Here is a 24,306-nt window from a genome sequence, read left to right as displayed (position 1 = left end):
ACTCGAACATGCTCTGGAACTGGCCCTTGTGGTAAATACTTTGAGGTCCTGTTTTCTGGGCCTGAACTGGGACTCTGGGAATTACTATTTCTTACTCCTCAAAGGTTCCCACTGCTTCTATATCTTAAATGTAGTTTGTAGCATGTTGCCCAATGCTGGATGTGGCATGTGGCCAGGGAGTGGTTAAGTTCAGTCTCTCAGGGTCTTTATGTGTGAGTGTGTGTGCACATGTATGTGTGTGTGTTGAACATGCTCTTACACTTCCCCCAGTCCAGGCTTCTCTCCTCACAACTTGTTAGCAAAGTTGAAAAGGAAGCTTGTAAGCACCTAACTATTCTAGAATGTAGTCAAATGCCAAATCTTCCTAAATGTATCTTAGGGATGGAGCCCCGGCTGGTCAAGGGTGGGACTGCAGTATCAGAGGGGCCTCAGCGTGAACCTCAGCTCTTCCGAGACAGGGTGCGAGCAGGGAGCAACAAGGTCTTAACCGCATGACCTCAGGTATCTCCTCTATAAAGGAGTGTGGGGACGACAGCGACAATGCTTCACACACTTAACCACACAGCATGGATGCTAGGCACTCAATGAACAGGATGTAAAAACTGCTATTATCAACGGGCTCAGAATCGTTTTATTTCCCTAAGCATAAGGTGGATAAAGATACAATTAAAATAAAAAAAACAATAACAAAGGAATGCCTTAAGAAGGGTATCTAGTGTAAGGGAAATGGCCAAAAAAAGAAGAGGTGTCTTGTTAACAACCCCTCCTGATCAGAGATGAAAATGCCCTTTCCCACTAGTGGAGCAGCAATCCTAGGCTTCTAGTTTCACAAAAAGGCCAGTTCTTGTTCTCTTTGTACCTATAAAATACACCCAATGAGTTAGGCAAGAACAGCAGCAGGGACGGTGGTCTTTCTAGAAGAGCAGTAGCTCGCCTCCTATAAATCACTGTCCAGTCCTTCTAAGTCAAAAAGCTGCTAAAATATAAAACCTAAAGAAGGTGTTCCAAATGAAATTATCCTGAAATAGGATGGGTGGGTGTTTTCACATGTGAAAAAAGAGGGAGAGAAACTGAAAGGGATATAGAGAATGAGAGGGTGGTGTTAGGACTTCTGAATGTGTTGAGGCAAAGCTCCTGGGTTAGTCTTCAGTCTGGCAAGGTCAAGGGCAAAATTTTGAGATGTAGCCGCCGAACTAGAAATGACAAGCTATGCTCTGCCTCCCTGAGCTGAAGCTCTGTAGCTGAGAATCATGCTGGTACGGAGAGAAGCCGTTGTTCAGCCTCACAAAACTGGGCAATATTTCAACCGGGAGCAACCCTCAGATCACTTCACTTAACCCTTTCAAAGTGGAGATGAGGTTCCAAACGGTAAATCCATGCATCCGTCTACTCAACAGTCAGGCCCAGGGATACAGGGGGAGCAAGACAGGCAGGGTTCCCATTCTGGTGAGCACATCATCGTGCAAGGTCACAGAAGTCAGTGCCATAACATGAATAGCATGAGAACTCAGACTGTGCAACCAGAGTTCAGAGCTTTGCCTCCTATGCCTCCGTTTAACATTTACTGAGAATTTACACTTGCAGGATCTGGCTGGGGCCCTGGGGCACTGAGAATGAGCGCCTGGTTAGGGGACACAAAAGCCCACGAAAAAGAAAAGCCCTCAAATAAGACTGAGATAAGATCTCAAATACTGAATGTGAATAAGGGGAAAGTAACTGCTATAGGATCTTGGGGGGCAAGGGAGATCACTTTGGTCAGTGTAACCATGGCAGGCGTTTGAGAGGAAGGGCCCTTTGAACTAGACTCCTTACTTACAGGGTGGTCTTGAGTAACTTAAATTACTTCTCTGATCCTGTTTCCTAATCTGTGACTTGAAGTAAATGATTCCTACTCACATTGCCAGGATGCAGTGAAGATGATCAATTCTGTGTGTTAAGAGCTTGAGTGGAGTGAACAGCACTTGGACCGTCAGTGTTCATAAAAGGACAGCCATTTACTGATGGCAAGAAGAGGGGTAAAGGACAGAAACCAAAAAAGAAAAGATTGCAGAAACATTTAGACCGGAATGGTTACAAAAGATGGTTCAGTTACAGGCAGGAAGAAAAGGTGAGAAAGAAAGTTACGGGGACTGGGGCTTGGAGAATAACTGGCCTTGAATGCTAAGGTAGGAAGAACTGAGGTTCAGCCTGCAGGTGTGGAGAAGTCAGACAGCCTGGATTCCAAGTCCAGTTCTGCTACGTGGTAGGTGTGAGAAGTCAGGCAAGCTGCTGTGTCAATGAGCATCACTGATCTCTTTCTGCAGGAAGGGAGAGAGAATATTGACCTCAAGTGGGATCAAATCAGCTGAGTATATGTGCCGTGAAGGCAACAAGAGTCTGGTACTTAGAGCAGATGACAAAGCTCAGCAGAGCCTGCGGCTGGCCCAGGGCTGCTGCAGGCTTGCCCCTGGAGGTGGAGACCTACTCAGCCACCTGGCTTGAGAAGAGAGACACTTGAGAGAGCCTTACTCCCCATATGATGACAGGAGCCCAACTCCCACCGGCTACACCCAAAGCTCCACGCCCCCTCCGTCTAACTGGAATGCCCACTCTTTTCCTTTCTGTTAGACAAACTCCACCTAACCTCCACTCAGCTCCTCTGAGGTCCCATTACACCTTATACATACCTTTTCTGTAGCCTATTTTCTTACTATGTTGCAATCACCTGTTCTGAGGTCTACGTTTCCCACTGTAGTGTGGATAACCACAGGGCAGGGCCCACATCACAGGCTTGGCCATACAGTATAGGGACTCATCAAAAAAAAATGTTTAGTGAAAGAATAATAAAAAGAGGCTATACCAGTAAGCATATGAAAAGGTGCTCAAAATCATCAGTCATTAGGGAAATGTAAATCAAAAATAATACTATCAGACATACTTCATACTCACTAGGATGGCCACAATCAAAAAAAGAAAAGAACAGAGAATAAACATAACAAGTGTCGGGAGGATATGGAGAAACTGGAACCCTCATACATTCCTGGTGGGAATGTAAAATGGTGCAGCCACTATGGAAAACAGTTTGGCAGTTTCTCCAGAGGTTAAACAGAATACCCATATGATCCAGCAGTTCCACTCTTAGGTATATACTCAAGAGAAATGAAAACATGTCCACCAAAAACTTGTGCACAAATGTTCATAGCAACATTATTCATAATAGTCAAAAGGTGGAAACAACCCAATTGTCCATCAACTGATGAATGGATAAACAAAATGTGGTATATCCATGCAATGGAGTATTATGCAGCCATTAAAAGAAATAAAGTATTGATACTTGCTACAACATGGATGAATCTTGAAAGCATTATGCTAAGTGAAAGAAGCCAGACAAAAAGGCCACATAATATATGATTCCATTTATATGAAATGTCCAGAATAGGTATATCCACAGAGACAGAAAGTAGATTAATGTTTTCCAGGGACATAGGGGAAAGGGGCAATGAGAAGTGACCACTTAATGGGTAACAGGGATTTCTTTTTGAGTGATGAAAATTTTCTGGAATTAGATAGTGATGACGTTTGTAGAACACTGAATTGTACACACTTTAAAATGGTTAACATGGTGAATTTTGTCTTATGTGAATTACACTTCAATTAAAAAATAGGCTACCACGTTTAGAATGTCTATTACCGACCAGATGCCACTATACGGCTCTTCACATATGTTACTATACATCCCAACAACCCTGCAATCAAGTATTAGCTGCATTTTTTCCCACAAAACAAGAAATGAGACTCAAAGAGGGCCTAAAAGCCACCCAGATGGGAAGGCACAGAGCCAGGATTTGATCTAGATCCCTTTGTCCCCCAAGCTCTATTCTCTCTAAAAACACATGCCTGAAATATGGTTGAGCCATATTCATAGATGCTGAACGAATGAATGATGGCTCTAGATAAGGACATCTAAATTCCCCAGCCTGAAGTTCAAAGCAGAAGACCACTTTACTCCTGCTCTCCTGCCACACCCCTCTGGCCTCAGGAAGTCCCCAGATAGGAGTAACTATCGCCGGGCACAACGAATTAGGCTGTAGGCCAGGGCTCAGGGTTTGAATGGGTTCTTTGAAAGGGCAGGCTGAGCAGTACAGGAAGGTCTGAGTGACAGAAGTAAGTTCCTGAAAGGAGCAGAAGCAGACAGTCCCTTGAATCACATGTCCTCTGACCTGGATCCTGGCTGCCCCAGTGCTTGGCCAGGGGGATCCTGAGGCTCCTCTGAGAGATAACTACCTGCTGGCTCCATCCTGATGCTCATCATTCTCCTCCCTGCACCACGCTCCCTGGATGAGGGCTCAGGAAGATCTGAGGCCTCCACTTGTCCTTTTCTGCAGTCACTGGACATTCACTGAGCCCTTGTTCTGTGCTGAGCACTATGCTAAGTGGTCCTTGTCTTTCGGATCCTTACAACCCAGGATGTACCAAGAATCCCAACCAGAAGAGAAGGCTTGACTTCCTGAGAGATGCTGGCTCATGTGGGGGCAAACCTCCAACCTCCAGGCCTTCCTAATCCTAATCCCAAGTTAAAGGTGATGCCTCACATCCGCACCTAGTCCACAGAAGATTAAAGAACACTCAGTGTCACCGTAAAAAGTAGAACTGGTTGGGAGAGGGAGGCCCAGGATTTAACAAAAGCAGCCCAGTCTTTCCAATCAGGGAGTCCTGGCTTGGAATTCTGGCTCTGCTACATACTAACTGTGGGAACTTGGGCAAGCTACTTCACCTGTCCGAGTCTCACTTTCATAATCTGTAAAGTGGAGATAATAAACTGTTTTCCAAAAGGTAGTGCGTATAAAACACCAAGCACAGTGCCTTTCTTGTCCCAGGTGTTCAGTGAATAGTGGCTGTGAGGCTACCCCTGTGGGCTATGTCATTGGCTTTTATCCTAAGGCAAAGAGAACCACTGCAGGTACCCAACACAGATTGAGACATGATGTAAGAGATGTTTGGGGAAGATTAATGTGGCAATGGCAAGCAAGATGGATGAGGTGTGAGGAGGAGACTGAACACAGGGTGACAAGAAGCTGTAACTCTTGACCGGTCACATTAATGAAGGTGAATGGTGGTGTGGATCATCTAAGACAGCAGGTAACTTCATGCAGCATTTTAATGTGGCTTTGGAGTATGCTTCTGGCTTTGCATTCCAGGAAACCACAGAAGAAATTAGCAGTAGACTCAAAAGGATGAGTCAACCCACCTCTCTGGTCAGCCCACCTTTGCAACTGCTCCAAGCTTAAGACCAAGTAATCAGTTTTAGTGTAAACAGAAATAAGTATGTATCCTCTGAAGAGATAAACTTCATTGATTCGAACTTCCTGATTCTTTTGTTTCCAGGGCAAGGACACCACCAAATTTGGCCATCAACTTTCTCCTCCTCCTTTCCAGCTACTATGTTGTCAGCTAACTGTATTCATCTATTCAACAAATACTGAGTAAGCAACTACTATGTGCCAGGCCCCATGCCAAATTCTTTACTAACATCAATATATTTAATCCCCACAATGATTCTATTGAAGCAGAAACTGAGGGTCAAAGAAGTGAGGTGGCTTGCCTAAGACATAAAGTTATTAAATATCAGAGCCAGAATTTCCAGTCAGGCTTGCATGTCACTCGGGCCCTGGTTCTATCATCTAATTATCCTATAGGAACAAGAGAAAAATTACCAAGTTGCTGTAACTTCCTCAACTGAACTAGAAGGCACATACAAAATGGTGAGTATGTCAATATAATTTCCCAAGTGTCAGCTTTTTTCACAAGCCTTTGCCTACATCCAGGAGAATGCTGTGATAAATTCCCAAATTGAACTTAGTATGACTTGATACCAACCTCCTGAACTCCAAGCTTATCAAGACCACCAAGCCCTAAATAACCCCCAACTAGAGTCCCTATTCAAAGCCATAAAATATGGTAGAAGCTTCTCTTCAAAAATATAGAAGAACTTGGTATTTGTCATTAATCTGAGAGGGAGAAACATCCCATTTAACTTACCACTGGGAAAAAAAATGGAGGCATGGTTAACGAGCAAATAGTGTTTTAGAAAAGAGGCCAGTGGACAGGAAATCCAATGCAATTCTGTCTTCAAACGTGAAGATACCCCTGAAGAATTTGAAATACAGTTAAAATGGGAGACGTACTGTCTTGACTCCCATTTTACATAAAATCATGCTGGATAACTAAAAGAATCCAATGTCAGAGTTTAATGTGGTGTGGGCTTGTTAGCTATGATGAAATTCTGAAAGGCTAAACATAAAGTGTTTTACATAGGTTTTGTCTTATTTAAAAAATATCTATATGCAAGTTTAAAGTTCTTCATCTGTGTAAAAACCTTGCAAAGTCTTATGTTTGCATTAAAAACAGACATGCCACAGAAAAGGCATGCATATCTCATTCTCTGGCCTGTGGCGTTTGTTTTTGAAAATCCAAGGCAGACAAAATTCTCAAGTTTCAAGGATTGTATCTAGCCAAGACAACATGAAGATGAGTGCCCTGCTGTGGTAAAGCAGAAAGAAATCAAGAGACATGGGTTCGAGGCCTGGCTTTGTAACTCACTCTCTGGGTGACCAGTTACTTTCTTTCAGCTTTCTTTTCTGTAAAACATAGGGACTAGACTAGAAAACCTTGAGAGATCCTTCCAGCTGTGTGACCATTGGCCAGCCACAGGGAATTCCACTTCTCTTTCTCTTCTATGCAGTGCCGGGCAAGAGCAGATGATCTAATCCCTCCAGGTGGGCTCGTTTGAAGAAATGTCCTGCTGAGACCATCCGAAAGGGGAGAGAAGAATTGCCAACCAGGTTTCAGTAGGTCTCCCTGCTTTCACTCCCATGGCCTCACTGGCCTTGGCACAGGGCTAGGGCACAAACAAAACTAGGAACCTCATCCTTCTGACTCATTTGTCTAGCTACCCTCATGTGCTTCACCAGGCTGCTGCCAGGGTAATAAGTGGCCCCACCGTCGGGTCACAGAGGGGCAAAACATGGGGGGAGATGGTAAGCCTTTCATGCTAAAGTCAAGCCACACAAGGATTTACAACACCCACAAGTTAAATTTTAAACCTGTCTTCTCCTTGGTCCTCTAAATCGCTCCTTTCCACAAATGGTGGCACCCACAACTAAGCAAGCTGTTCTGTCAAGAATGCTTAGTCACCATAGTCCTTATCAGCTACCTATATTTAATGAGTACCTACTATGTGCCAGATACTTTCCCATATTACCTTGCTAAATAACATAGTGGGCAAGTCACTCGTTACCATCTCTACATTACATTTGAGTACCTGAAACTCAGAGAAGTGAAGTAATCTCCCTAAGGTCACACAGCTTGTAAATAGCAGAGTCACAGTTTGAATCCAGACTGCCTCACTTCAAAGCCTATCTTCTTTCAGCTCTCTAAATCCTCCTCCGTGATACTCAAGGAAGCAACCTGGGGGAGGGGGTCATTTAACCAATTCTCCCATAGGACAGGATTTCATTCCAGGATATCCACCTCCCCTGACAGGGAGCGCATCACTATGCTTAGAAGCCCTTTCCACTGTTCATCCACTCTCTCTGCTATTATTATATTCCTCCCACCAACTGCTTTGAATTCCACTCTCTGGACCTAATTTCGCTTTCCGGACCTCAAAGAACAGGTCTGATTCTTCTTCTAGTGGGGCAAAACGCAGACATTCAAAACTACCAAAATATCATCCCATGCAAATCTTTTCTTCTCCTGCTTATAAATTTAGCTGTCCTATCCTACTATGTCTCACCAGTGAGCTCAGAGGAAAAAGTAGTTGCTGTGTAGTTAAAAGAAACAAAAACAGGCTTAGATCTGGGATACAAAGACCTCGCTTCTTATTTGATTTCCAGGACACCCATCTCTCCTGGTTATCACTTGATTCTTAGTCCATCTCTGGCTGCTTCTCCCCAGTCACCTTTTCGGGCTCTTCTTCTTTAGCTGTGCCCTTAAAAGCTGGTGTTCTAAAGAGTTCTGCATGATTCGCTTACTCTGCCCCCTCTCCCTCTGTGAAACCACCACTTCCATGGCTAATGACTTCCACATCGGGATCTTCAGCCCAACTTCAGAGCACTCTCCTGAACCTTGGGCCATATGCCTAATCGCTCTCCTGGAGCATCTGCCCAGATATCCCACGGGCCCCCAAGATGCATCTTGTCTCAGACTAACCTCATCATCTCCTCTTCCAACCAACTACTTTTCTAATGCTCCCCATGGAGGGAGGAGAGCCCAGATCACCACGTCATCATCACACACGTCACCACAACCAGACAGTTCCCAAGTCCTACGGATTCTCCTTCCTAATCCATCTCAGAGCCATCACAACCATTGCCACCCTAGTTTGGGCATCATACTTTTTAACTGACCTGACTCACAGTTCTCCAAAAGCTTCATGTGTATGGGAGGACCTTAGCCCACTGCCTGGCACCTACAGCACCCACTAAACAATTGTCTGAGTAGCTCTCTTCTCCCAGGGTAAAATAAGAAGCCTTATCTCACAAGGATGGAGACAGCGTATGTATATGGTAATTCCTGGCACTGAACCTGGAGCCTGGTGAGTACTTAATAAATATTTAGTGAATGAGTCCTTGAAGGCAAGAAACAATGGCTATTCCTCCTCCTGTATTTCCCTCCAGTATGAGACTGACCACCTAGTGTAACTTAATACCTGGGGAACTTAAATGAACCAGAGAAAAGCTCTTCAGGGTATGTATGCTTTTCCAGTAAGCATTTTAAAATGAAGAGTACACACATCTTCTCTCTCTAAGGAGCTTATAAGACAAAGCAGGTAGGCACAGTGGAAAGAGAATAAATCTTGAAGTCAAAGATCTAAGTTTGAATTCTACTTTTCTGGTGCGTTTTTAAAAATAAACACCAGTGTGCTCTTGAATGACAAGAAAACACACAAAAGAGCAGGACATCAGCTTGCCTGGGGCAATTTCTTCTTTCATCCTGTGAACCAGAACTCTGAAATACTCAGCAACACATACTATTTAGTCATAACAAATATGTGGTTCTTAAACATGACAAATCACATCAGACGGGACCTTAAATGGTTAACATTTCAGTAGAATCTGCAACAGATGACAGCAGGCAAGTTCCAGTCTTCGCTCCAATGTACATCAGCAGAACATGTCAAAACCTAAATTAAAAGTTTTCACTCGCTTAAAAAAAAAAATCCTTTTGTTGGCAGTCTCCCACTGATGACATGCAACAATCTTTGCATATGAAATCGGCTACTCCCCTGCTTCACTGCTAACTTTGTAGAAGTTCCAAAGCATTTCTGGAGCAAGTGATCCATTTGGACCAACAATGCCAAGCTGGGACCTGAGCCCTGAATGAGCTAAAATTACCAAAGCAAGAAGAACGTGGCTTTGGAAGCTATTTCCCCCAAGTGTGGGGTTTCTTCTAGTCAAGGGAGTGATAAAGAATGTTGACTTTTTCCAGGTGAACAAAGTTGAAGGAAACCTCCAAAACTCACTGCAGGTTTCTGTTCTGAAAAACAAGTTGCTGCTACAGGGGTTCCTGTCCTCCCTCCTTCTTCTCCCCAAGCATAACAGATGCACCTGTCTTCCCCAAGTTGGTGAGTTCCACTTGGGCTGACTGGAGGGGACTATGTGCTGGGCACTCTGGATGCAGAGAGAAGGAAGGCAGGTCCCTGTCCTGGAGGAGTTCACTGGCTGGTAGGAAGACAGGCCTATTCACGACCAACCAAAACAAGACACAGAATGCTAAGCTAAGTGAGGAACAGCAGCGTAAAAGGAGAGCTCCGAGGAAGAAGGAGAGTTTCCCCTGGGGACTGAGGGTGGAACAGGGAGCTGCCAATGCATCTGTCCACTCCGCTGTGGCATTCGTCCTCAGCTCACGGGACTGCAGGCATGTCCCGTGTCTGCCTTCTCCACTGAAGGTGAGCTCCATGGGCAGAGGCCCCATCTCACACAATGATTAATCCATCCTGGTTGGCTCAAAGGAGTGCCTGAGGGTGTGTTCTCAAGATGCATGAAGTACTGCAGGCCTGGGGGACGCTGGAGAAATGGGGTTGGTCTGGGGCTGCTATGAACGCCCCGGCTGAGAAGCTTTAAGTTGTATTCAGTAGGCAACAGGGAGCTACAGAAGGTTCTAAGGAGAGAAGTGACTTGACTAAGACTGTATTTGGGAAGATTATTCTGACAGCAACTTGGAAAACAGATCGAGGCAGGGTGATCAATTAGAAGGCAGCTGTGCTGGCTTAGCTAAGAGCTGGTGCACGCCTGGATGTGGGCAGTGGTGGTAGAGTTGGAAAGGTGTACAAGATAAACCACAAAGCCCACCTAGAATGGGTCCTTTCTCTGTGCTGTCCTGGTGCCTGGCTTCCACCTCTATTTAGCACGAACATCAGGCCCTAAGACTACACCCACCCTGAGGATGATGCCCACTTCTTCTCTGTCATTCTGCCCGGACAGAAGCCCTACATGGCAGGGCCCGAAAAGTTAACTTTTGTTTTGCCCGGATGGCGCTGTTATTTCAGTCCCAGGACCTCAGACCTGCTGGTGCGCTGGAGCATTCGCTTATTACAGCACTGGGCCTGGTGTACAGGAAGTCAGAGGGGGACATTTGACAACAAAAGGAATTTAGCACACCGAATAATAATAACATAGCCAAAGTGCCTGGATAGAATGGCATAGAACTTTAAGACTCTGAGCTGAGAAAAACCAGTTTGGGCCCCATAAAAAAACCCCGTAAATTCAATACCATGAGCCCCAGTAGCAGACTGGATTGCAGTTAGATAATGGTAAGCTCTCCAAATGGGTTGTTCTCATTTTCAACACGCTGCCTGGCAAATAAATGAGAGTGACGAAGGAGACCACAGCCAAAGGTGAGCCTCATCTTGAGTTACGTGGACCATGGAGGATGGGAGCTCTTCTGAGATTTCCTGAGGAAAATGACAACTTAGCAGGGAGGAAAGCACGTGTGCTCTGTAGGAGGGAGGCTGGTAAGAGAGGAAGAACAGAAGGGGCTGGAAAACTCAGCATCTAAAACTGTTCCTGGGCTCGAAAACTTGACTTGAACTGTCAGCTTCACGGACACTTCTTCTCTTGCCTTTCACTCCTTCCAAGCCTGCTGTGTGGCTGATGAGAACATCAGCTACTTGACAAAGAAGATTTCCAAGTGGGGGCCTGGCACTGGAAGACCTCGGTTTCAAGTCTGGCTTTGTCACTTGTTAGCTACACAGCTGGAGAGGAGTCTCTGAGACTCAGTTGTCCTCATCTACACAATGGAAACAGTAACAACGCCAAACTCTACCAACAGGGTCCCGGGGAGGACTAACAGAGATAATGCACAGGCACAAAGTAAGACTGTCAGTAAAGGTGTGTTTGTTTTTTCCCCTTGAACTGAAATCAAGGCTATATACTGGGTCTGACACACATGGAAACTGTGATGTAGACCAGCATATGCTGGAAAATGCAAAGTCCCAAAGCAGCTGGCTTTGACATTTCCTGGACACAAGAAGAGGTACACCTGAAGACAGCTCTGGGTTGGCCTGGGCAAACAGTAAAGTACAGCACTTCTCACCCAAAGCCATAAAGCGGCCCCGAACTGCCCCTGAAACTACGCTTTTGGTGCCAGAGAGGGATTAATTACTCATGGCTAATGCACAAAAACATAGCTATCTCTGCCTCCCGCTTGAGGGCTCGCCGCCTCACATCTGGTCCCACAGCACCGTGGTATTCACAGCTAGGAGATGCCAGAAGATGAGCTCTTAAGACGAAGTCACTGCAAGCAATTCTCAGAGCCACCACATCCAAGATGGGGTTTCAAAACACATGGGAGAGTTCTTCCAGGATAAATGAATTCCCAAACCTACCCTGGCCCTTCCAGTCAGGTCTGGGGCCAGGACGGTGGCTCCAGTTTAAAAGCTAACCAGCTGATTGGAATTCTAAATGTGGCCTAGTCAACGGCAAGTTGTTTCTTTTTTTTCCCCTTGCTCTTCTCAAGAAAAAAAACCTGAAGAGAGGTGGAGGAAAGTGCTTTTCAACTCACTTTGCTCAAACCGGCGCCACGCTTCTTCTCTGGATCTCCTCTGCCAATTTCCAGATGTTGTCTAGGTCTGTTTGTGGGTGTGTGTGTTTTTAATTGCTTGTTTTCAATAACCCTAGAGATTTATCAACATTCCAACTTGGAGGATGAATAGTCTATAGATTCAAGATTCATGGTCCTCACACCGATAATTACATGTGTCTTACTGAAGAAGACTTTTGTCAGTTTCCAAACTCAGAGTCTGTGGGGGCTGCCATCTGCCTCAGCAGCCTCTCTGCGGTGCCTGAAGAGCCAAGCACAGTGGTGATGTTTACTGCATGAATAAGTGGATGCAGGGACAATCTCTAAAAGAGGAAAGCAGCTATTACACACTAAAACACCTACCTACCACTGACTCCTGACCACATCACTCCCCCTCTCCTAGGGCCCTTCCAGATCTAGGACTATAACAGAATCATTAAGAGCATGCTTTCTCTTCTTCTAGCCAAGGGGAAGCCAAGGTTACAACCTACCTATAACCTCCTCAGGCCTATACTGTACTCTTGGGGAAAAATCTCCTAATCCCTTCCCTCAGGTAATTAAAAGCAAGCAAACAAATGAAATAAAACCTAATCCGCTGCAAAGGTTTCCCTTTTCTACATACTTCGCTTCATTCTGTTCTTCTGGCCCCAGGCATGCCCAGGTGTTTTGTGTGGGGTCTATACCACTGTGCCCCAGGGCTTGCCAGAGAGGTGGTCAGGACACAGTCTGTCCAAAAGGGCCCCAGGTGCTCATCGGGTTCCAGTTCTTCTTTCACTCCTCAACTCTGGCAAACCTACTTTCTAGAGGCAACAGGAGGTGATGGAAAGGAACTTTTCATGAACCACAGCTCTAAGCTACTGCTAATTTGCCATAGGACCCTAGGAAGGTCGCTTCTGTTTCAAGCCACAGTTTCCTTATTTGCCAAATTTAAATATGATACATGCTGAATTCATCTTTTAAGGAAAGCTAAGCAAGTTGGAAAAAATAGGAAAGGTCTCAAACTACAAAATGCTAGCAATATCTCCTAACCCCTGGTCTTCTCTTCCAACTGGAGGGCAGCGTGGTTTACTGTCTCTGTCCACTCTGAGGTACACCCTCCTTACCAGCAGCAGTTAAAAGGCTGCTCCCCAAAGTGGAAATGATACTTTTCCTCATCCACTCATTATCTGTACCCAAGCCTCCTAAAACTAGCTGGGAAAGAGGATCCACTGACTTTACAAAGGAAAAGGTGCCTCCGAATGGCAGAAAGAACCTGGTGAAGGAGGCTAGAGGGCTGGTTTCTAGTCCTACCACCAAGTGAACCTCAGCATCCTCATCTGTCAAATGGGGATGAGACCACCTGCCTTGCCTATTTCTCAGGGCCCTGGGAAAGCAGGAATGGGAGATCTGGTCTTATCCTGACCTAGAAACTCTTTCCTGGGCCTCAGCTCTCACTCAGAGAGCCTTCTGGGAGATTCAAAAGGGGTGTGGAGTCTGAGGGATGCTAAGTGCCACTGCTGCTTTACCTCTGCCACCTAGCCAGGGAGGGGCAGGGGAGAGTGGCACCCAGTACCCAGTGATCAAGGCCTCTTCATCCTGTCCAATGATGGCCCGAATGGGACAAGGATGTCATAGCTTCCCTCTGTGAAGAGGGACTCCCACCTGGCAGAGTCTGACAATATCAAGCCTTGCCTCTCACTCTCAGGCGGTACTAAGGGCCTTAAAGGGAGAGACAGACAGCTAGAGAAACTTAAGGAGACAGAATAAGCAGAGAGGGAAGGAACTGCGAGAGAGGTAAGGAGAAGGTGAGAGACAGAGAAATGAAGGTACAAACAGGCGGGGAGAGAACAGGAAAGTGAGGGAGCCGGAGAAGAAACAGAAACAGTAAGAGTAGGACAGACACAGAGAGATGGAGACAGACTGACAGCGCGGGAGGTGTCGGGGAGGCGGGGAAGACAAAGGGCACCATCCCGTATTTTTAACTGGTCTGGCCTTCTAGAGACACCCCGTCCCCCAAAGAAAAGCCTACGGGATAGGAGAAGGGGGCCGGAACAAGCAGCGGCTCCCCCCGGCCCCCTACCCGGCTCCCGGCCCCCGCCCGGCCCCCGAGTCCCTCCCGGACCGCTCGCTCACCTGCCAGCGCCAAGATCTGGGCCTTGTGGAGCAGCAGCGCGCCCCAGTCGCGGGGGGCGCGCGGGGGGCTCTCGGGCCCGGCGCCCAGTTCTTCCGGGCCCCGGTACACGGCGTACACCTTCTGGTTGTCAAAATCCAGCCGCGAGCGGGGGCTGAAGTCGCGCACGCACGACACGGGCAGCGCGTAGCAGACGTTGTCCTCCAGGAACCGCACAAAGGCGTACATGGTGGGCGCCGGGGGCGGGCCCCGGTCGGCCGGTCAGCCCGCGGGGCGGGCGCGGAGGTGGGGAGCCGGCGGGGGGCGCGGGGGGCGCGAGCCGCGCGGCCGGGCCGGGGGGCGGGGGCGGCTCCCGGGACCCCGGCTCCCCCCGCTGTTATTGTTCTTGAAAGCACCGCTCTGCCAATCGGCTGCTCTCGCCTGGGCGCGGAACCTGGAGGGAGGGGGGCGGGGGGCGGAGGAGGGGGTTTGGAAGCGCACCGCCACTCGCGAAGTCAGACCCGAGCAATCACAGCCGGAGCGCGATTCGCCGAGGGAGGGGAAAGGGCAGAGACGCTAAATCGCGATAATGATAACAATAGCCTTGCAGGAAAAAAAAAATGCATTGACTAATATTCAAAGTCGCGCTGCGTGCAGGATTTGTGGCTTCAACAGCCGCAGTACAAAACAAATTGCACTGCAACAAAACTGCACTGCACAGGAGAGGAGAGTGTGAGAGAATAAATGCAGGGCAGGGGGCAATCTTGTTTGGATTCCTAAGTGTAAAATTGCACTTGCAAGAGAGCAGAATTTTGGAGTGTATCAAATAATTGAAACCGCTCCTCTCAACTCCTTTAGTTCATTGTTTTTTTTTCTTTTTGGCAAAAACCGCCAGCTCCCCTGTGGGGAGGGTCAGTCAGCCAGAAATGTTCTCCCTGTGCTGCCAAACTAGTTCTGACCAGAAACTGGGGCTTATCTGGGATTTCCAGTTGGACCAGCTGGCTGGGGCAGTGGAGTGTTTGTCAAGGGCCCTCTCAGCTGGAGGAAGCAGTGTAGCTTTTCTCCCCTGTAGTCTTCCTCCAGTGAAGCACCCCTCCACAGAATGCCTGCCACTGAACTGGGACCAGTTGGAATGAGCAGGGAGTGGAGGGGTGGTCGTGGTCGGAAGAAGGCAAACCCAGGGCTAGCTGGGCACTTCTGGAGCACCTCGAGGAGTTCTGACTGGGCTCTGTGTCATAGGAACCCCATCCTACATTAGAGGGGGTCAGCATCCTCGCACTGACGCCTCTGAGAGGGTGGGCTTTGTATCAGATATGACTACTTATATTCCTGGCACCTGACAGGGGCTCAGTGAAGTTGGGGTGAAAAATAATAATAAATAAAAATCCACATTCACCCAGCCATTCAGTCACACCCATACTTTTATTCAAGCGACCAATATTCACTGGGTATATGCTACATGCCAGATTCTGGGCTAAGGGCTGGTGGTATAGAGAGATGAACAGACAGCGCAAACACCTGGATCTCTTGTGGTGTAAGACAGTGTACCAGAACTTGAGTATCAATTTTGGCTTCCGGTGCCATAATTAGGTTACTATATGAGTAACACACCTTCTCTTGTCCTGGAAACCCTTACAATCTGGTCTGAAAGTATTAAAAACGTATAACTAAATAATTATGTTATGGTGAGAAGAGTGTTCTCACAGAGGAATGCTGAATTGAGGTGGCAGACTGAATTAAATGTTATATTTTTTAAAAAATTCATTTTAATGAACTCAACCTGTAAGAAAACGACAAAATAAATGTACCAAAATGTTTCTTAGTAGTGGTGGGCGATTTTATTTTCCTTTGTTGTTTATATAACTATTTTCCACAATAAGCAGGGATAACTTTATAATCAGAAAGCATTACACGTTATTTTTTTTTAAAAAGTGCTGGGCTCACATTTCAGATCAGCTACACTAATGATTAAGTAGATAAACCAAAAACCTCTAGATTATTTCACTGTGATTTGGGGAGTACATTATACAGGTGAAGGCCATCAACATGCAGCTCCCAGATCCAAATGTACAGGTCAGATCTAGTTCCCTTAAACTTAGCCTCTGGCATATATGCAGTGACAGCCAGTTATGAACACATGTTGTCCTGATGCAGATGTTGAACCTTTGTTGCCCACATACTTGTGGAAAAAGAGGAGCCACTCTGAATTGTTCCAGCAGGTTTATCTTCATGATTATGATTTCTGTGGACTGATCTTACATGAGTTTTTATTTTAAGAATACATTCCTATGGTGGTCAAGGAGAAGTAATGTGTAGCAAGACTTCTAATAATTCACAAGGTGAGTCGTGCAGAGCTGGCCATATTTAATGAAATACCATGAAGCTCCAAACTATGTTTGTGAAATAATTTCAAGTAGCACCATGGCCAACCTCCTAGCCCATCTAAATGAGAGTGACCTCAAAATACATTACCAGTCTCATCTCTACCACCTTCCTGCACACAGTACACTCCAGAAACATTACACTACTTGACATTTCCCAAGAGAGCATGTTTTATCAGGTCTCAAGCTTTTGTGCTTGGTTCTGCCCTCATCCTGGGAAGTTCTTCCTCCTGGAGTGCACAGTGACCTCAGCCTCCCCTGAAGGCCAGCTCAGATGTCACCTCCTCTCTGAAGCTTCCCCAACCAGCCTCTCTCCTCAAGCACAGGCAGTTTCTTTCTACTATTTTGTCCCAGCACCTTTTATCTTCCCTCATTAGAATGAGCTCTTTGAGGGGGGACAAAAAAGCCATGTAACCTCAGCATCCCAGCATCCTAGCACAGGGCTGGGGAGAAAATGCTTATAAAACAAATGCATTAAAGAAAGACACAGCATGAATAACAAACCTCTTGCGTGGTTTTTCTGAACACTTGTCCCTTCTTTTCAGAGTTGGGGCTGAATCCCAACTCTGTCTTTCCCATTCCTGGTGATCAAAGTGCAGATCACTGATTCTACTTCTTGTGAGACAGACACATCCATGAACATATTAAGTATCACTGCACCCTCAGGTTCAAACAAATTCCCCATCCAAGTCAGTGTAAATCATTCTCATAAGGGGGCAGTTCCATTTTCCAAGAACCCAGAAAGAAGAAAAGAACAAATAATGACGTGGATGCCAACAGAGTAAACACGGACTCAATTCACTTTGCATGTAGGTGCACAGAATGGATTCTAGAGAAGCAATGGTATGTACAAGATACTCAAAGAGACACACTTCAGCAGCCTAAGGGCAACAGAAAGACACCCAGAGTTTCTACTTTCTGTGTGTATCACATAGTCAGTCTTTTAACACAGCTTCTAGAGAAACTACTAAGTGTGCCTCCTCCATCCTAGTGAAAACCAGAGTCAAAGTACCTCTTTGATCCAGAGACTGTTGCCCCAGGCTTTACACATACCAGAAACTAAAGCTGTTGATGGATGATTCATTGATTGGCACACAAAGACAGTTCAAAAGTACAGATGTCATACTTAAAGAGGTGGCTAAAAATGTCAAGTTCAACCAAATCACAGTTGAATCCCCTCTTCAATATCCCTGCCAAGTGCTCATCCAGATGCTTCTTATATAGTTCTAATGTTAGGAAGTTTACCAGCACGCCTTATCTTTGGGACACTACTGACTGTTAGAAAGGTCTTTCATACTTACACTGAAGGAGAAGCTTTCACCTTGTAGCTGTCATACTAGGTTCACCACCAAGAGTCTCATGCCAGCCCATCAGATATGGAAGAACTGGAGATCCTATCTCATTAGGATCTTGTTTGTCTTCTGCCCAGACATCTTCACTGCCTTCACCTGTCTCTCCTCATATGACCTGGTTTCAGTGATGATCATTGTGATATCTACTTTTCCTCCAAAGTTTACTTACAAACCAAGCATGCCAGGCAACAAATATATATGATTTCAATTAATTTCACACTGAACCCTTGAAGTGGGTATTATAAACCCCATGAGAGAGTTAAGAAAATTAACAAAGCAGTTTGGCTCTGGGGAATCCTGGAAGGCCTGCGGTCATATTTGCATTTTAGACATTTTAGACTAGAAGCAGTGTGGGGTAAGGATTGGGGGGAAGCAAGATTGGGGAGTGGGAGGCCTGTGATGAGGTTGACTGTCCTCTCCTGCCCCTCCCCTAACTCCCCCTTTCTACCAGCCAGATGTACTTTGCCTCTTGTCCAAGTCATTTTAATGGAGCAGAAAATGTACACATATGGGGCAGGTTTGCAACTGTGTCTGCATTGCACTTTCCTGTTGAGTTTTGCAGAGCCTTGGGTTAATGTCAAGCCCCTTCAGCTTAGCCAGCTGAAGCATGATCAGGGGCAGCAGGGGGACTTATGTTTCATATTACTGCATGGAATTCTCAGTGTACTTTGTAAAACTATTTTAAGGAGACCTGGTTTCTGTGAGTTTTTAAAGCAACTGGAGCGTGTCTTTTCAACCTCTCTGCTAATGATTGACCACATTTTTTCATGATTTTGCCTTTTTTCCCTGTGATATTTAATTTGACGTTTTAAGTATTTGCCTTTTAAATTTTTTATTTTTTTTTATTCTGCCCAGAAAAGCAACTTGCTGTGCTATGAGCTCAGGGCTATTGTCTTCTCGGGCTGATTCAAGGAAGGAATGTTGATACATGGCCAGGAGGATCTGGGACTGTTGGGAGGTCCATGCTGGGCATTACCCTGAGCTGCTACTATCACCCAAAGGCAGTGGTATCAACCCAGTATATCTGTGTGAACTCCTGATAATGAAATCTGGTTGACTCTGGTGGTGGGGTTTTGGGCAGAGGAGGAGAGGGCAGGAGACAAGGGGAAGGAAGAGAGGAGGTGCTCATTGAGTACAACCTCAAAGCCCAGTGAACACTGCCTGGAGTTAGAGGGAATGCCAACTTGTCATGTATGTGACCACCTGGAGGGCCAAAGGAATATGGGCTTCAGAATCAGACCAAGGATTAAATCCTGACTTTGCCACATTTTTGCTGTAACTTTGGGCAAGACACTTTGCCTCCCTGAAACTCAGTTTGCTTACACATAAAATGAGGCTAATGATATGTACCTTCTGAATGTATTATGAGGTTTGGGGCAGGAGTTTTTACCCTCTCTGTGTATCAGAACCACCTGGGGAACTTAAAAAAATGTCCCACTCCCAGGTCCTATCCCCCAAGATCCTGATTCAATTCGTCTGGGGACGGGACCTGGGAAATGATTTATTTTTAATTCCCAGATTATTCTAACATCAGACCAGTTGAGCACCTCTGAGTTGGAAGATTTTAAGGTAACATGGCAGTTGCATAAGAATTGTTCAACCGGGGCTTCCCTGGTGGCGCAGTGTTTAAGAATCGCCTGCCAAAGCACGGCACACGGGTTTGAGCCCTAGTCCAGGAAGATCCCACATGCCGCGGAGCAACTAAGCCTGTGTGCCACAACTATTGAGCCTGCACTCTAGAGCCTGTGAGCCACAACTACTGAGCCCACGTGCCCACAACTACTGAAGCCTGAGTACCTAGAGCCTGTGCTCCGCAACAAGAGAAGCCACCATAATGAGAATCCTGCGCACAGCAACGAAGAGTAGCCCCTGCTCGAAACAACTAGAGAAAGGCCACGTGAAGCAACGAAGACCCAACACAACTAAAAATAAAATAAATAAAAATAATTTTAAAAAAGAAAAAAGCATTGCTCAACAAATCCAAGATATTATTTTCAGGGTAAATATACAGGGCTCTGAAGTGTCTATGTAACCTCTCTTGGGCACAATAATTTCTTTGTTTGAAAAATGACATACCAGTGTGAAGTATATTGTAGTCTTAGGTCCTATATACAAATCCTGGCCTAATAAGTAAGGTTATTTTTAGTAAGTGTGGCCATGGACAAGTTTCTTAATCTCACCAAGCCTCACTTTTTTCATGGAAATATTAATACAGCTTCATAGGGTTGTTATGAGAATTAACATTTTAATAATCCATGTAAAATGCTTGGTACAGTGCCTGACATATAGTGAGTTCTCAGTATACAATAGTTCCTATTACTATATTATTATCATTATTATTACTAGAGCTCTTATCCCCATGCTGAAAGATGCCTAATAAATGTTTACTGAGTCAAATTGAATATAATGAGCTAAACTATGCTGATAATTATCCAACAAGCACTCCACAATGCTTCCATCCCAGTGCAACACCCTTTAAACCAGAGCCTGTGGGCACAGGTGGTAGTCACCAAAGGAGTTCCCAGATCTCACAGGTTCAAACGTCTCTGAGGCTATAGGCCTTGCCCAAACCTGCAGCAAACACTTCCAAGATAATGTGTTTGGAGCCATTCATTCTTTCAAGTGGACTTTTTGAGTATTTTTTTAGAAGAAATAAAAACTTGTATGTATTATATAAAATGTAACATGCAGACGCATTTACAGCAATCTGAAGCCTTGTGAACGCCTGATCAAGCAGTCAACACAATGGTCAAGTTCAACCAATCAGACCTCTGCTATATTTTGATCTCATGTGGGTCACACTCAGGAGCTGGTTACACAGATGATCCGAATCCAGGCATTTTCATCTAGGTGTGTGTACTCCACATAAGCAACACAAAGCAAAAGAATTCCCCACGGTTGAAGACCAAAAGAAGTTTATGAATAGAAGAGAAAGAAGAAATGCTGTCACAAGGGAAGAGCATTTGAATTGGTTTTGAAAAAGAAACAAAGAAATGGGCCTACCTGGGACTTCCCTGGTGGCGCACTGGTTGAGAATCCATCTGCCAAGGCAGGGGACACGGGTTCGAGCCCTGCTCCGGGAAGATCCCACATGCCGCAGAGCAACTAAGCCCGTGCGCCACAACTACTGAGCCTGTGCTCTGTAGCCCACGAGCCACAGCTACTGAGCCCATGTGCCACAACTACTGAAGCCCACACACCTACAGCCCATGCTCCACAACAAGAGAAGCCACTGCAATGATAAGCCCGCGCACCGCAATGAAGAGTAGCCTTCACTCGCCGCAATTAGAGAAAGCCCCCGTGCAACAACGAAGACCCAACACAGCCATAAATAAATAAATAAATAAATAAATAACTTTAAAAACAAAAAACAAAACTTAAAAAAAAAATTGGCTTGCCTGGGAAGGATGCAACTTGCCTCAACTATGAATTTCAATTACGGGACTATTAGTTTTAGAAGCTGCCTCTGGTTTCCCTTATTAAATTAACTCATTCTGTTACTTTTCAGCTGAAGTGTCACTTCCCTAGGAAAGGCCTGCCTGGCTTGTTCTTCCCAGCCTCCTCCACAGACTAGCTCAGGAACCTGCTACCTATTTCCACAGCTTCTTATATTTTTCTTCATGGAACTTATCACAGTATATAACATATATTTATTCTATTATTGTCTGTCTCTGCCACTAGATTGAAAACTCCACCAGAGAAGAGACCCTATCTTTCCTCTTCACCACTGTATCCTAGCACCTAGCCTGGCACAAGGCAGACCCTAAACAAACACTTGCTGAATGAATGCATGTCTGAAACATAGACCCTGGAGAAGAGAGAAGCCCCCAAAGGTGAGGAGGGAGAGGTGTCCCAAGGGCCTTGTTTTGTTCCTCTGAGTCTTACCTTTCTCTTGTGAGTGTCTCTCTGTTTCTGGGCTCCCACCATGTCTAGCTCCCATAATCTGGCTCCCCAAAACCATAAAACCCCTTTTGTAGTTTTCCCTTAGAGCGACTAGACAGCTTGACATTTTCAAAATGTTTTTCTAAATACAAGGAGAGAAAAAATTGCAAATAATTACAAAAAAATAGTCACGTGGACAATCATATATAGTTGACATACACTGGAACCAACAATAATGTAATAGCATCAGGAACCTCACTGACACAGTCCCTGGGCTTCCCAGGACATAAGATGGTGATTTTGCCTCATCCTACAAGGCTACACTTTCTTCTTACCCTGCTGTTGGCTGGACGTCATGGACTCTAACCCCCTACTCAGGGGGAACCCTGACTCATTCTTGTCTTCTGATGATTCCAACATTGTTTGGGAGGTAACAGGGCAACTTTCCTTCAAAGACCACATGCTAGTCCTCTGGTTACGATCTCTGCTCATCTCAAGCACCCATGGCTCAGAATGTCTGCCCTTCAGAGGTCCACAGAGGGCCAGAGTGAACCCCACATTTCCATCCACTCTTAGGCTTTTGTTTGATAACTCTGGGCTGCTATTCTGGGTCAGAGGCACACAACGGAACATTCATTCAGGGAATTAAGTCTTCTCAGAAGCACACAGCAAACCATGAATAACTCTGATTTTCTTAAGAACATATCCTAACCATACCATAAATTCAGTACAAAATCAGAAGAAAGGAATGAAAATGTAACTAACAATTATTGATTCCTGTGATAGGATCTATACTGGTTGCTTTATTTATTTATTTTTTGCAGTACGCGGGCCTCTCACTGTTGTGGCCTCTCCCATTGCGGAGCACAGGCTCCGGACGCGCAGGCTCAGCGGCCATGGCTCACGGGCCCAGCCGCTCCGCGGCATGTGGGATCTTCCCGGACCGGGGCACGAACCGGTCTCCCCTGCATCGGCAGGCGGACTCTCAACCACTGCGCCACCAGGGAAGCCCAATATAGTGGCTGCTTTAGACATATCTCCTTTATTATTTTCAGAACACCCATGAGATTTTATATTTCCATTTTTCTGATGAGGAAACTAAGACTTATAGAGGAGATAGGAGTTGTTTATAGTCATGTGGAAAAGACCTGAACCTCAGGTTCTTGATCCAAAGCCTGGTTTTGGGGCTCCCAAAACCGTGCTCCGCGACGGGAGAGGCCACAACAGTGAGAGGCCTGCGTATCGCAAAAAACCCCCAAACAAACAAACAAACAAGAAAAACAAAAAACAAAGCCTGGTTTCAAGGGCTGTTTTGATATGGGCCTTGCCTCAGAGTTTCCTGGGCAACAAGGAGCTGAATTGATTGTGGAGTTTAATCCCCACTTCCCTTTCTTAGAGGCTCGAATCCTGACTAGAAATCTGAGAACTAGATCTTAGGGGAAAGTCCAATATATATCTTAGGGTTCCAAGCATCCCTAAATTGAGTAGCTAATGATTCTGAGAATACTGATGATATGACTACTATGACTACTTTATCTGGGGTTTCTGAAACCATGGTTACTTACTCCAGAGACGCCGAATGTTTCAAGAACTCTGAGGTTTCTAACTGCTCAAGCAGATTTCTATATTCTTACACTCTCTGTTGATGGCCAGGGACAACCTGGGGATTACCTGTTACCCCATGGTCTGGAGGGAGCCTCTTCTGAGCCAGAACAAAAGAGGATCAGAGAGCTCCAGTGAGAGAAGTCTCTGTGAGAAGTGTCACTCCCACCCCATTCTTACCCTGCTATCACTTGGAGGAATAAGAACAAGAATAGGAATAATAGCCATGAACTTTTGTGGAATGTTTTGTGGAAGGCTTTACATACATTTCTCATTTAATCCTCAAAGCAATCCTGGGTGGCAGGTACTATATTAGTATCAGCCTCATTTTAGAGTTGAAGAAACCAAGGCATAGGGATATTAGGTAACTTGCCCAAGGTCACACAGGAGTAAATGCTGGAGCCAGGATTCAGACTCGGACTACCTGACTCTGGAGGCCCAACTCCGGACTTCTACCCCAGTTCTGACTCCCTCTGAGTCTGACTCTTGCCCCACTGAGGGTGATTTGTGCCTTTCTAGCTAGAATGGGTAGATGATGGATCATCCATGCTCAGAAGGTCATATGCTGGTTTTCTAGGGATGTCTAGACCACTTTGATTGGTCCGGGTGAGACCCTGGCAGGCACTATCTCCAAAAACATCCTGGAGTTCATTAATATTTTCATCCTATGTTGTGGTGGATGGGAGTGTACTAGATTCAATCTGCAGTATAAGAACGACTTTCTTTTATTTACTCAAAATCAGTTTCCTTATTTAGTACCACAATAGGGCCACCTATTACGCCAACCAAAAGAAAAAGTTCTTGACCTCTAAGTTTTTCTATTATAATGGAAAATGACTCACGTATACAACATGCCACACATTTTTTGTTGTTGTTGTTGATAGTTTTTTTCATATAGTACTTTAGTGCTGGTGGTGGGTGAATTGATGTGTAGGGTATC

General features: G+C 45.6%; 2 protein-coding genes across 4 annotated transcripts in view; both read right to left on the bottom strand.

Annotated features, from left to right (window-relative positions):
- BEND5 (BEN domain containing 5) overlaps positions 1–14,398 on the bottom strand; it is a gene marked incomplete at its 5' end in the record, with an annotated part of 47,715 nt that extends 33,317 nt beyond the window's left edge. Inside the window, one exon of one of the 3 annotated variants that reach the window (XM_081224229.1) lies at positions 14,173–14,398. In XM_081224229.1, the coding sequence (XP_081080355.1) occupies positions 14,173–14,398 (226 nt within the window). The remainder of the gene's footprint in view (positions 1–14,172) is intronic. The other 2 variants (XM_081224231.1, XM_081224232.1) reach the window with 2 other exon arrangements.
- The window catches only part of AGBL4 (AGBL carboxypeptidase 4), a gene marked incomplete at both ends in the record, with an annotated part of 1,399,565 nt that overhangs the window by 250,246 nt on the left and 1,125,013 nt on the right, over positions 1–24,306 (bottom strand). The window lies entirely within an intron of this gene.

This window comes from Mesoplodon bidens (genome assembly GCF_964165515.1).
Source record: "Mesoplodon bidens genome assembly, chromosome: 2".
Lineage (NCBI taxonomy): Eukaryota > Metazoa > Chordata > Mammalia > Artiodactyla > Ziphiidae > Mesoplodon > Mesoplodon bidens.
The sequence above is the reverse complement of the archived record's forward strand: the minus strand, read 5'-3'. Positions and strand labels throughout refer to the sequence as shown.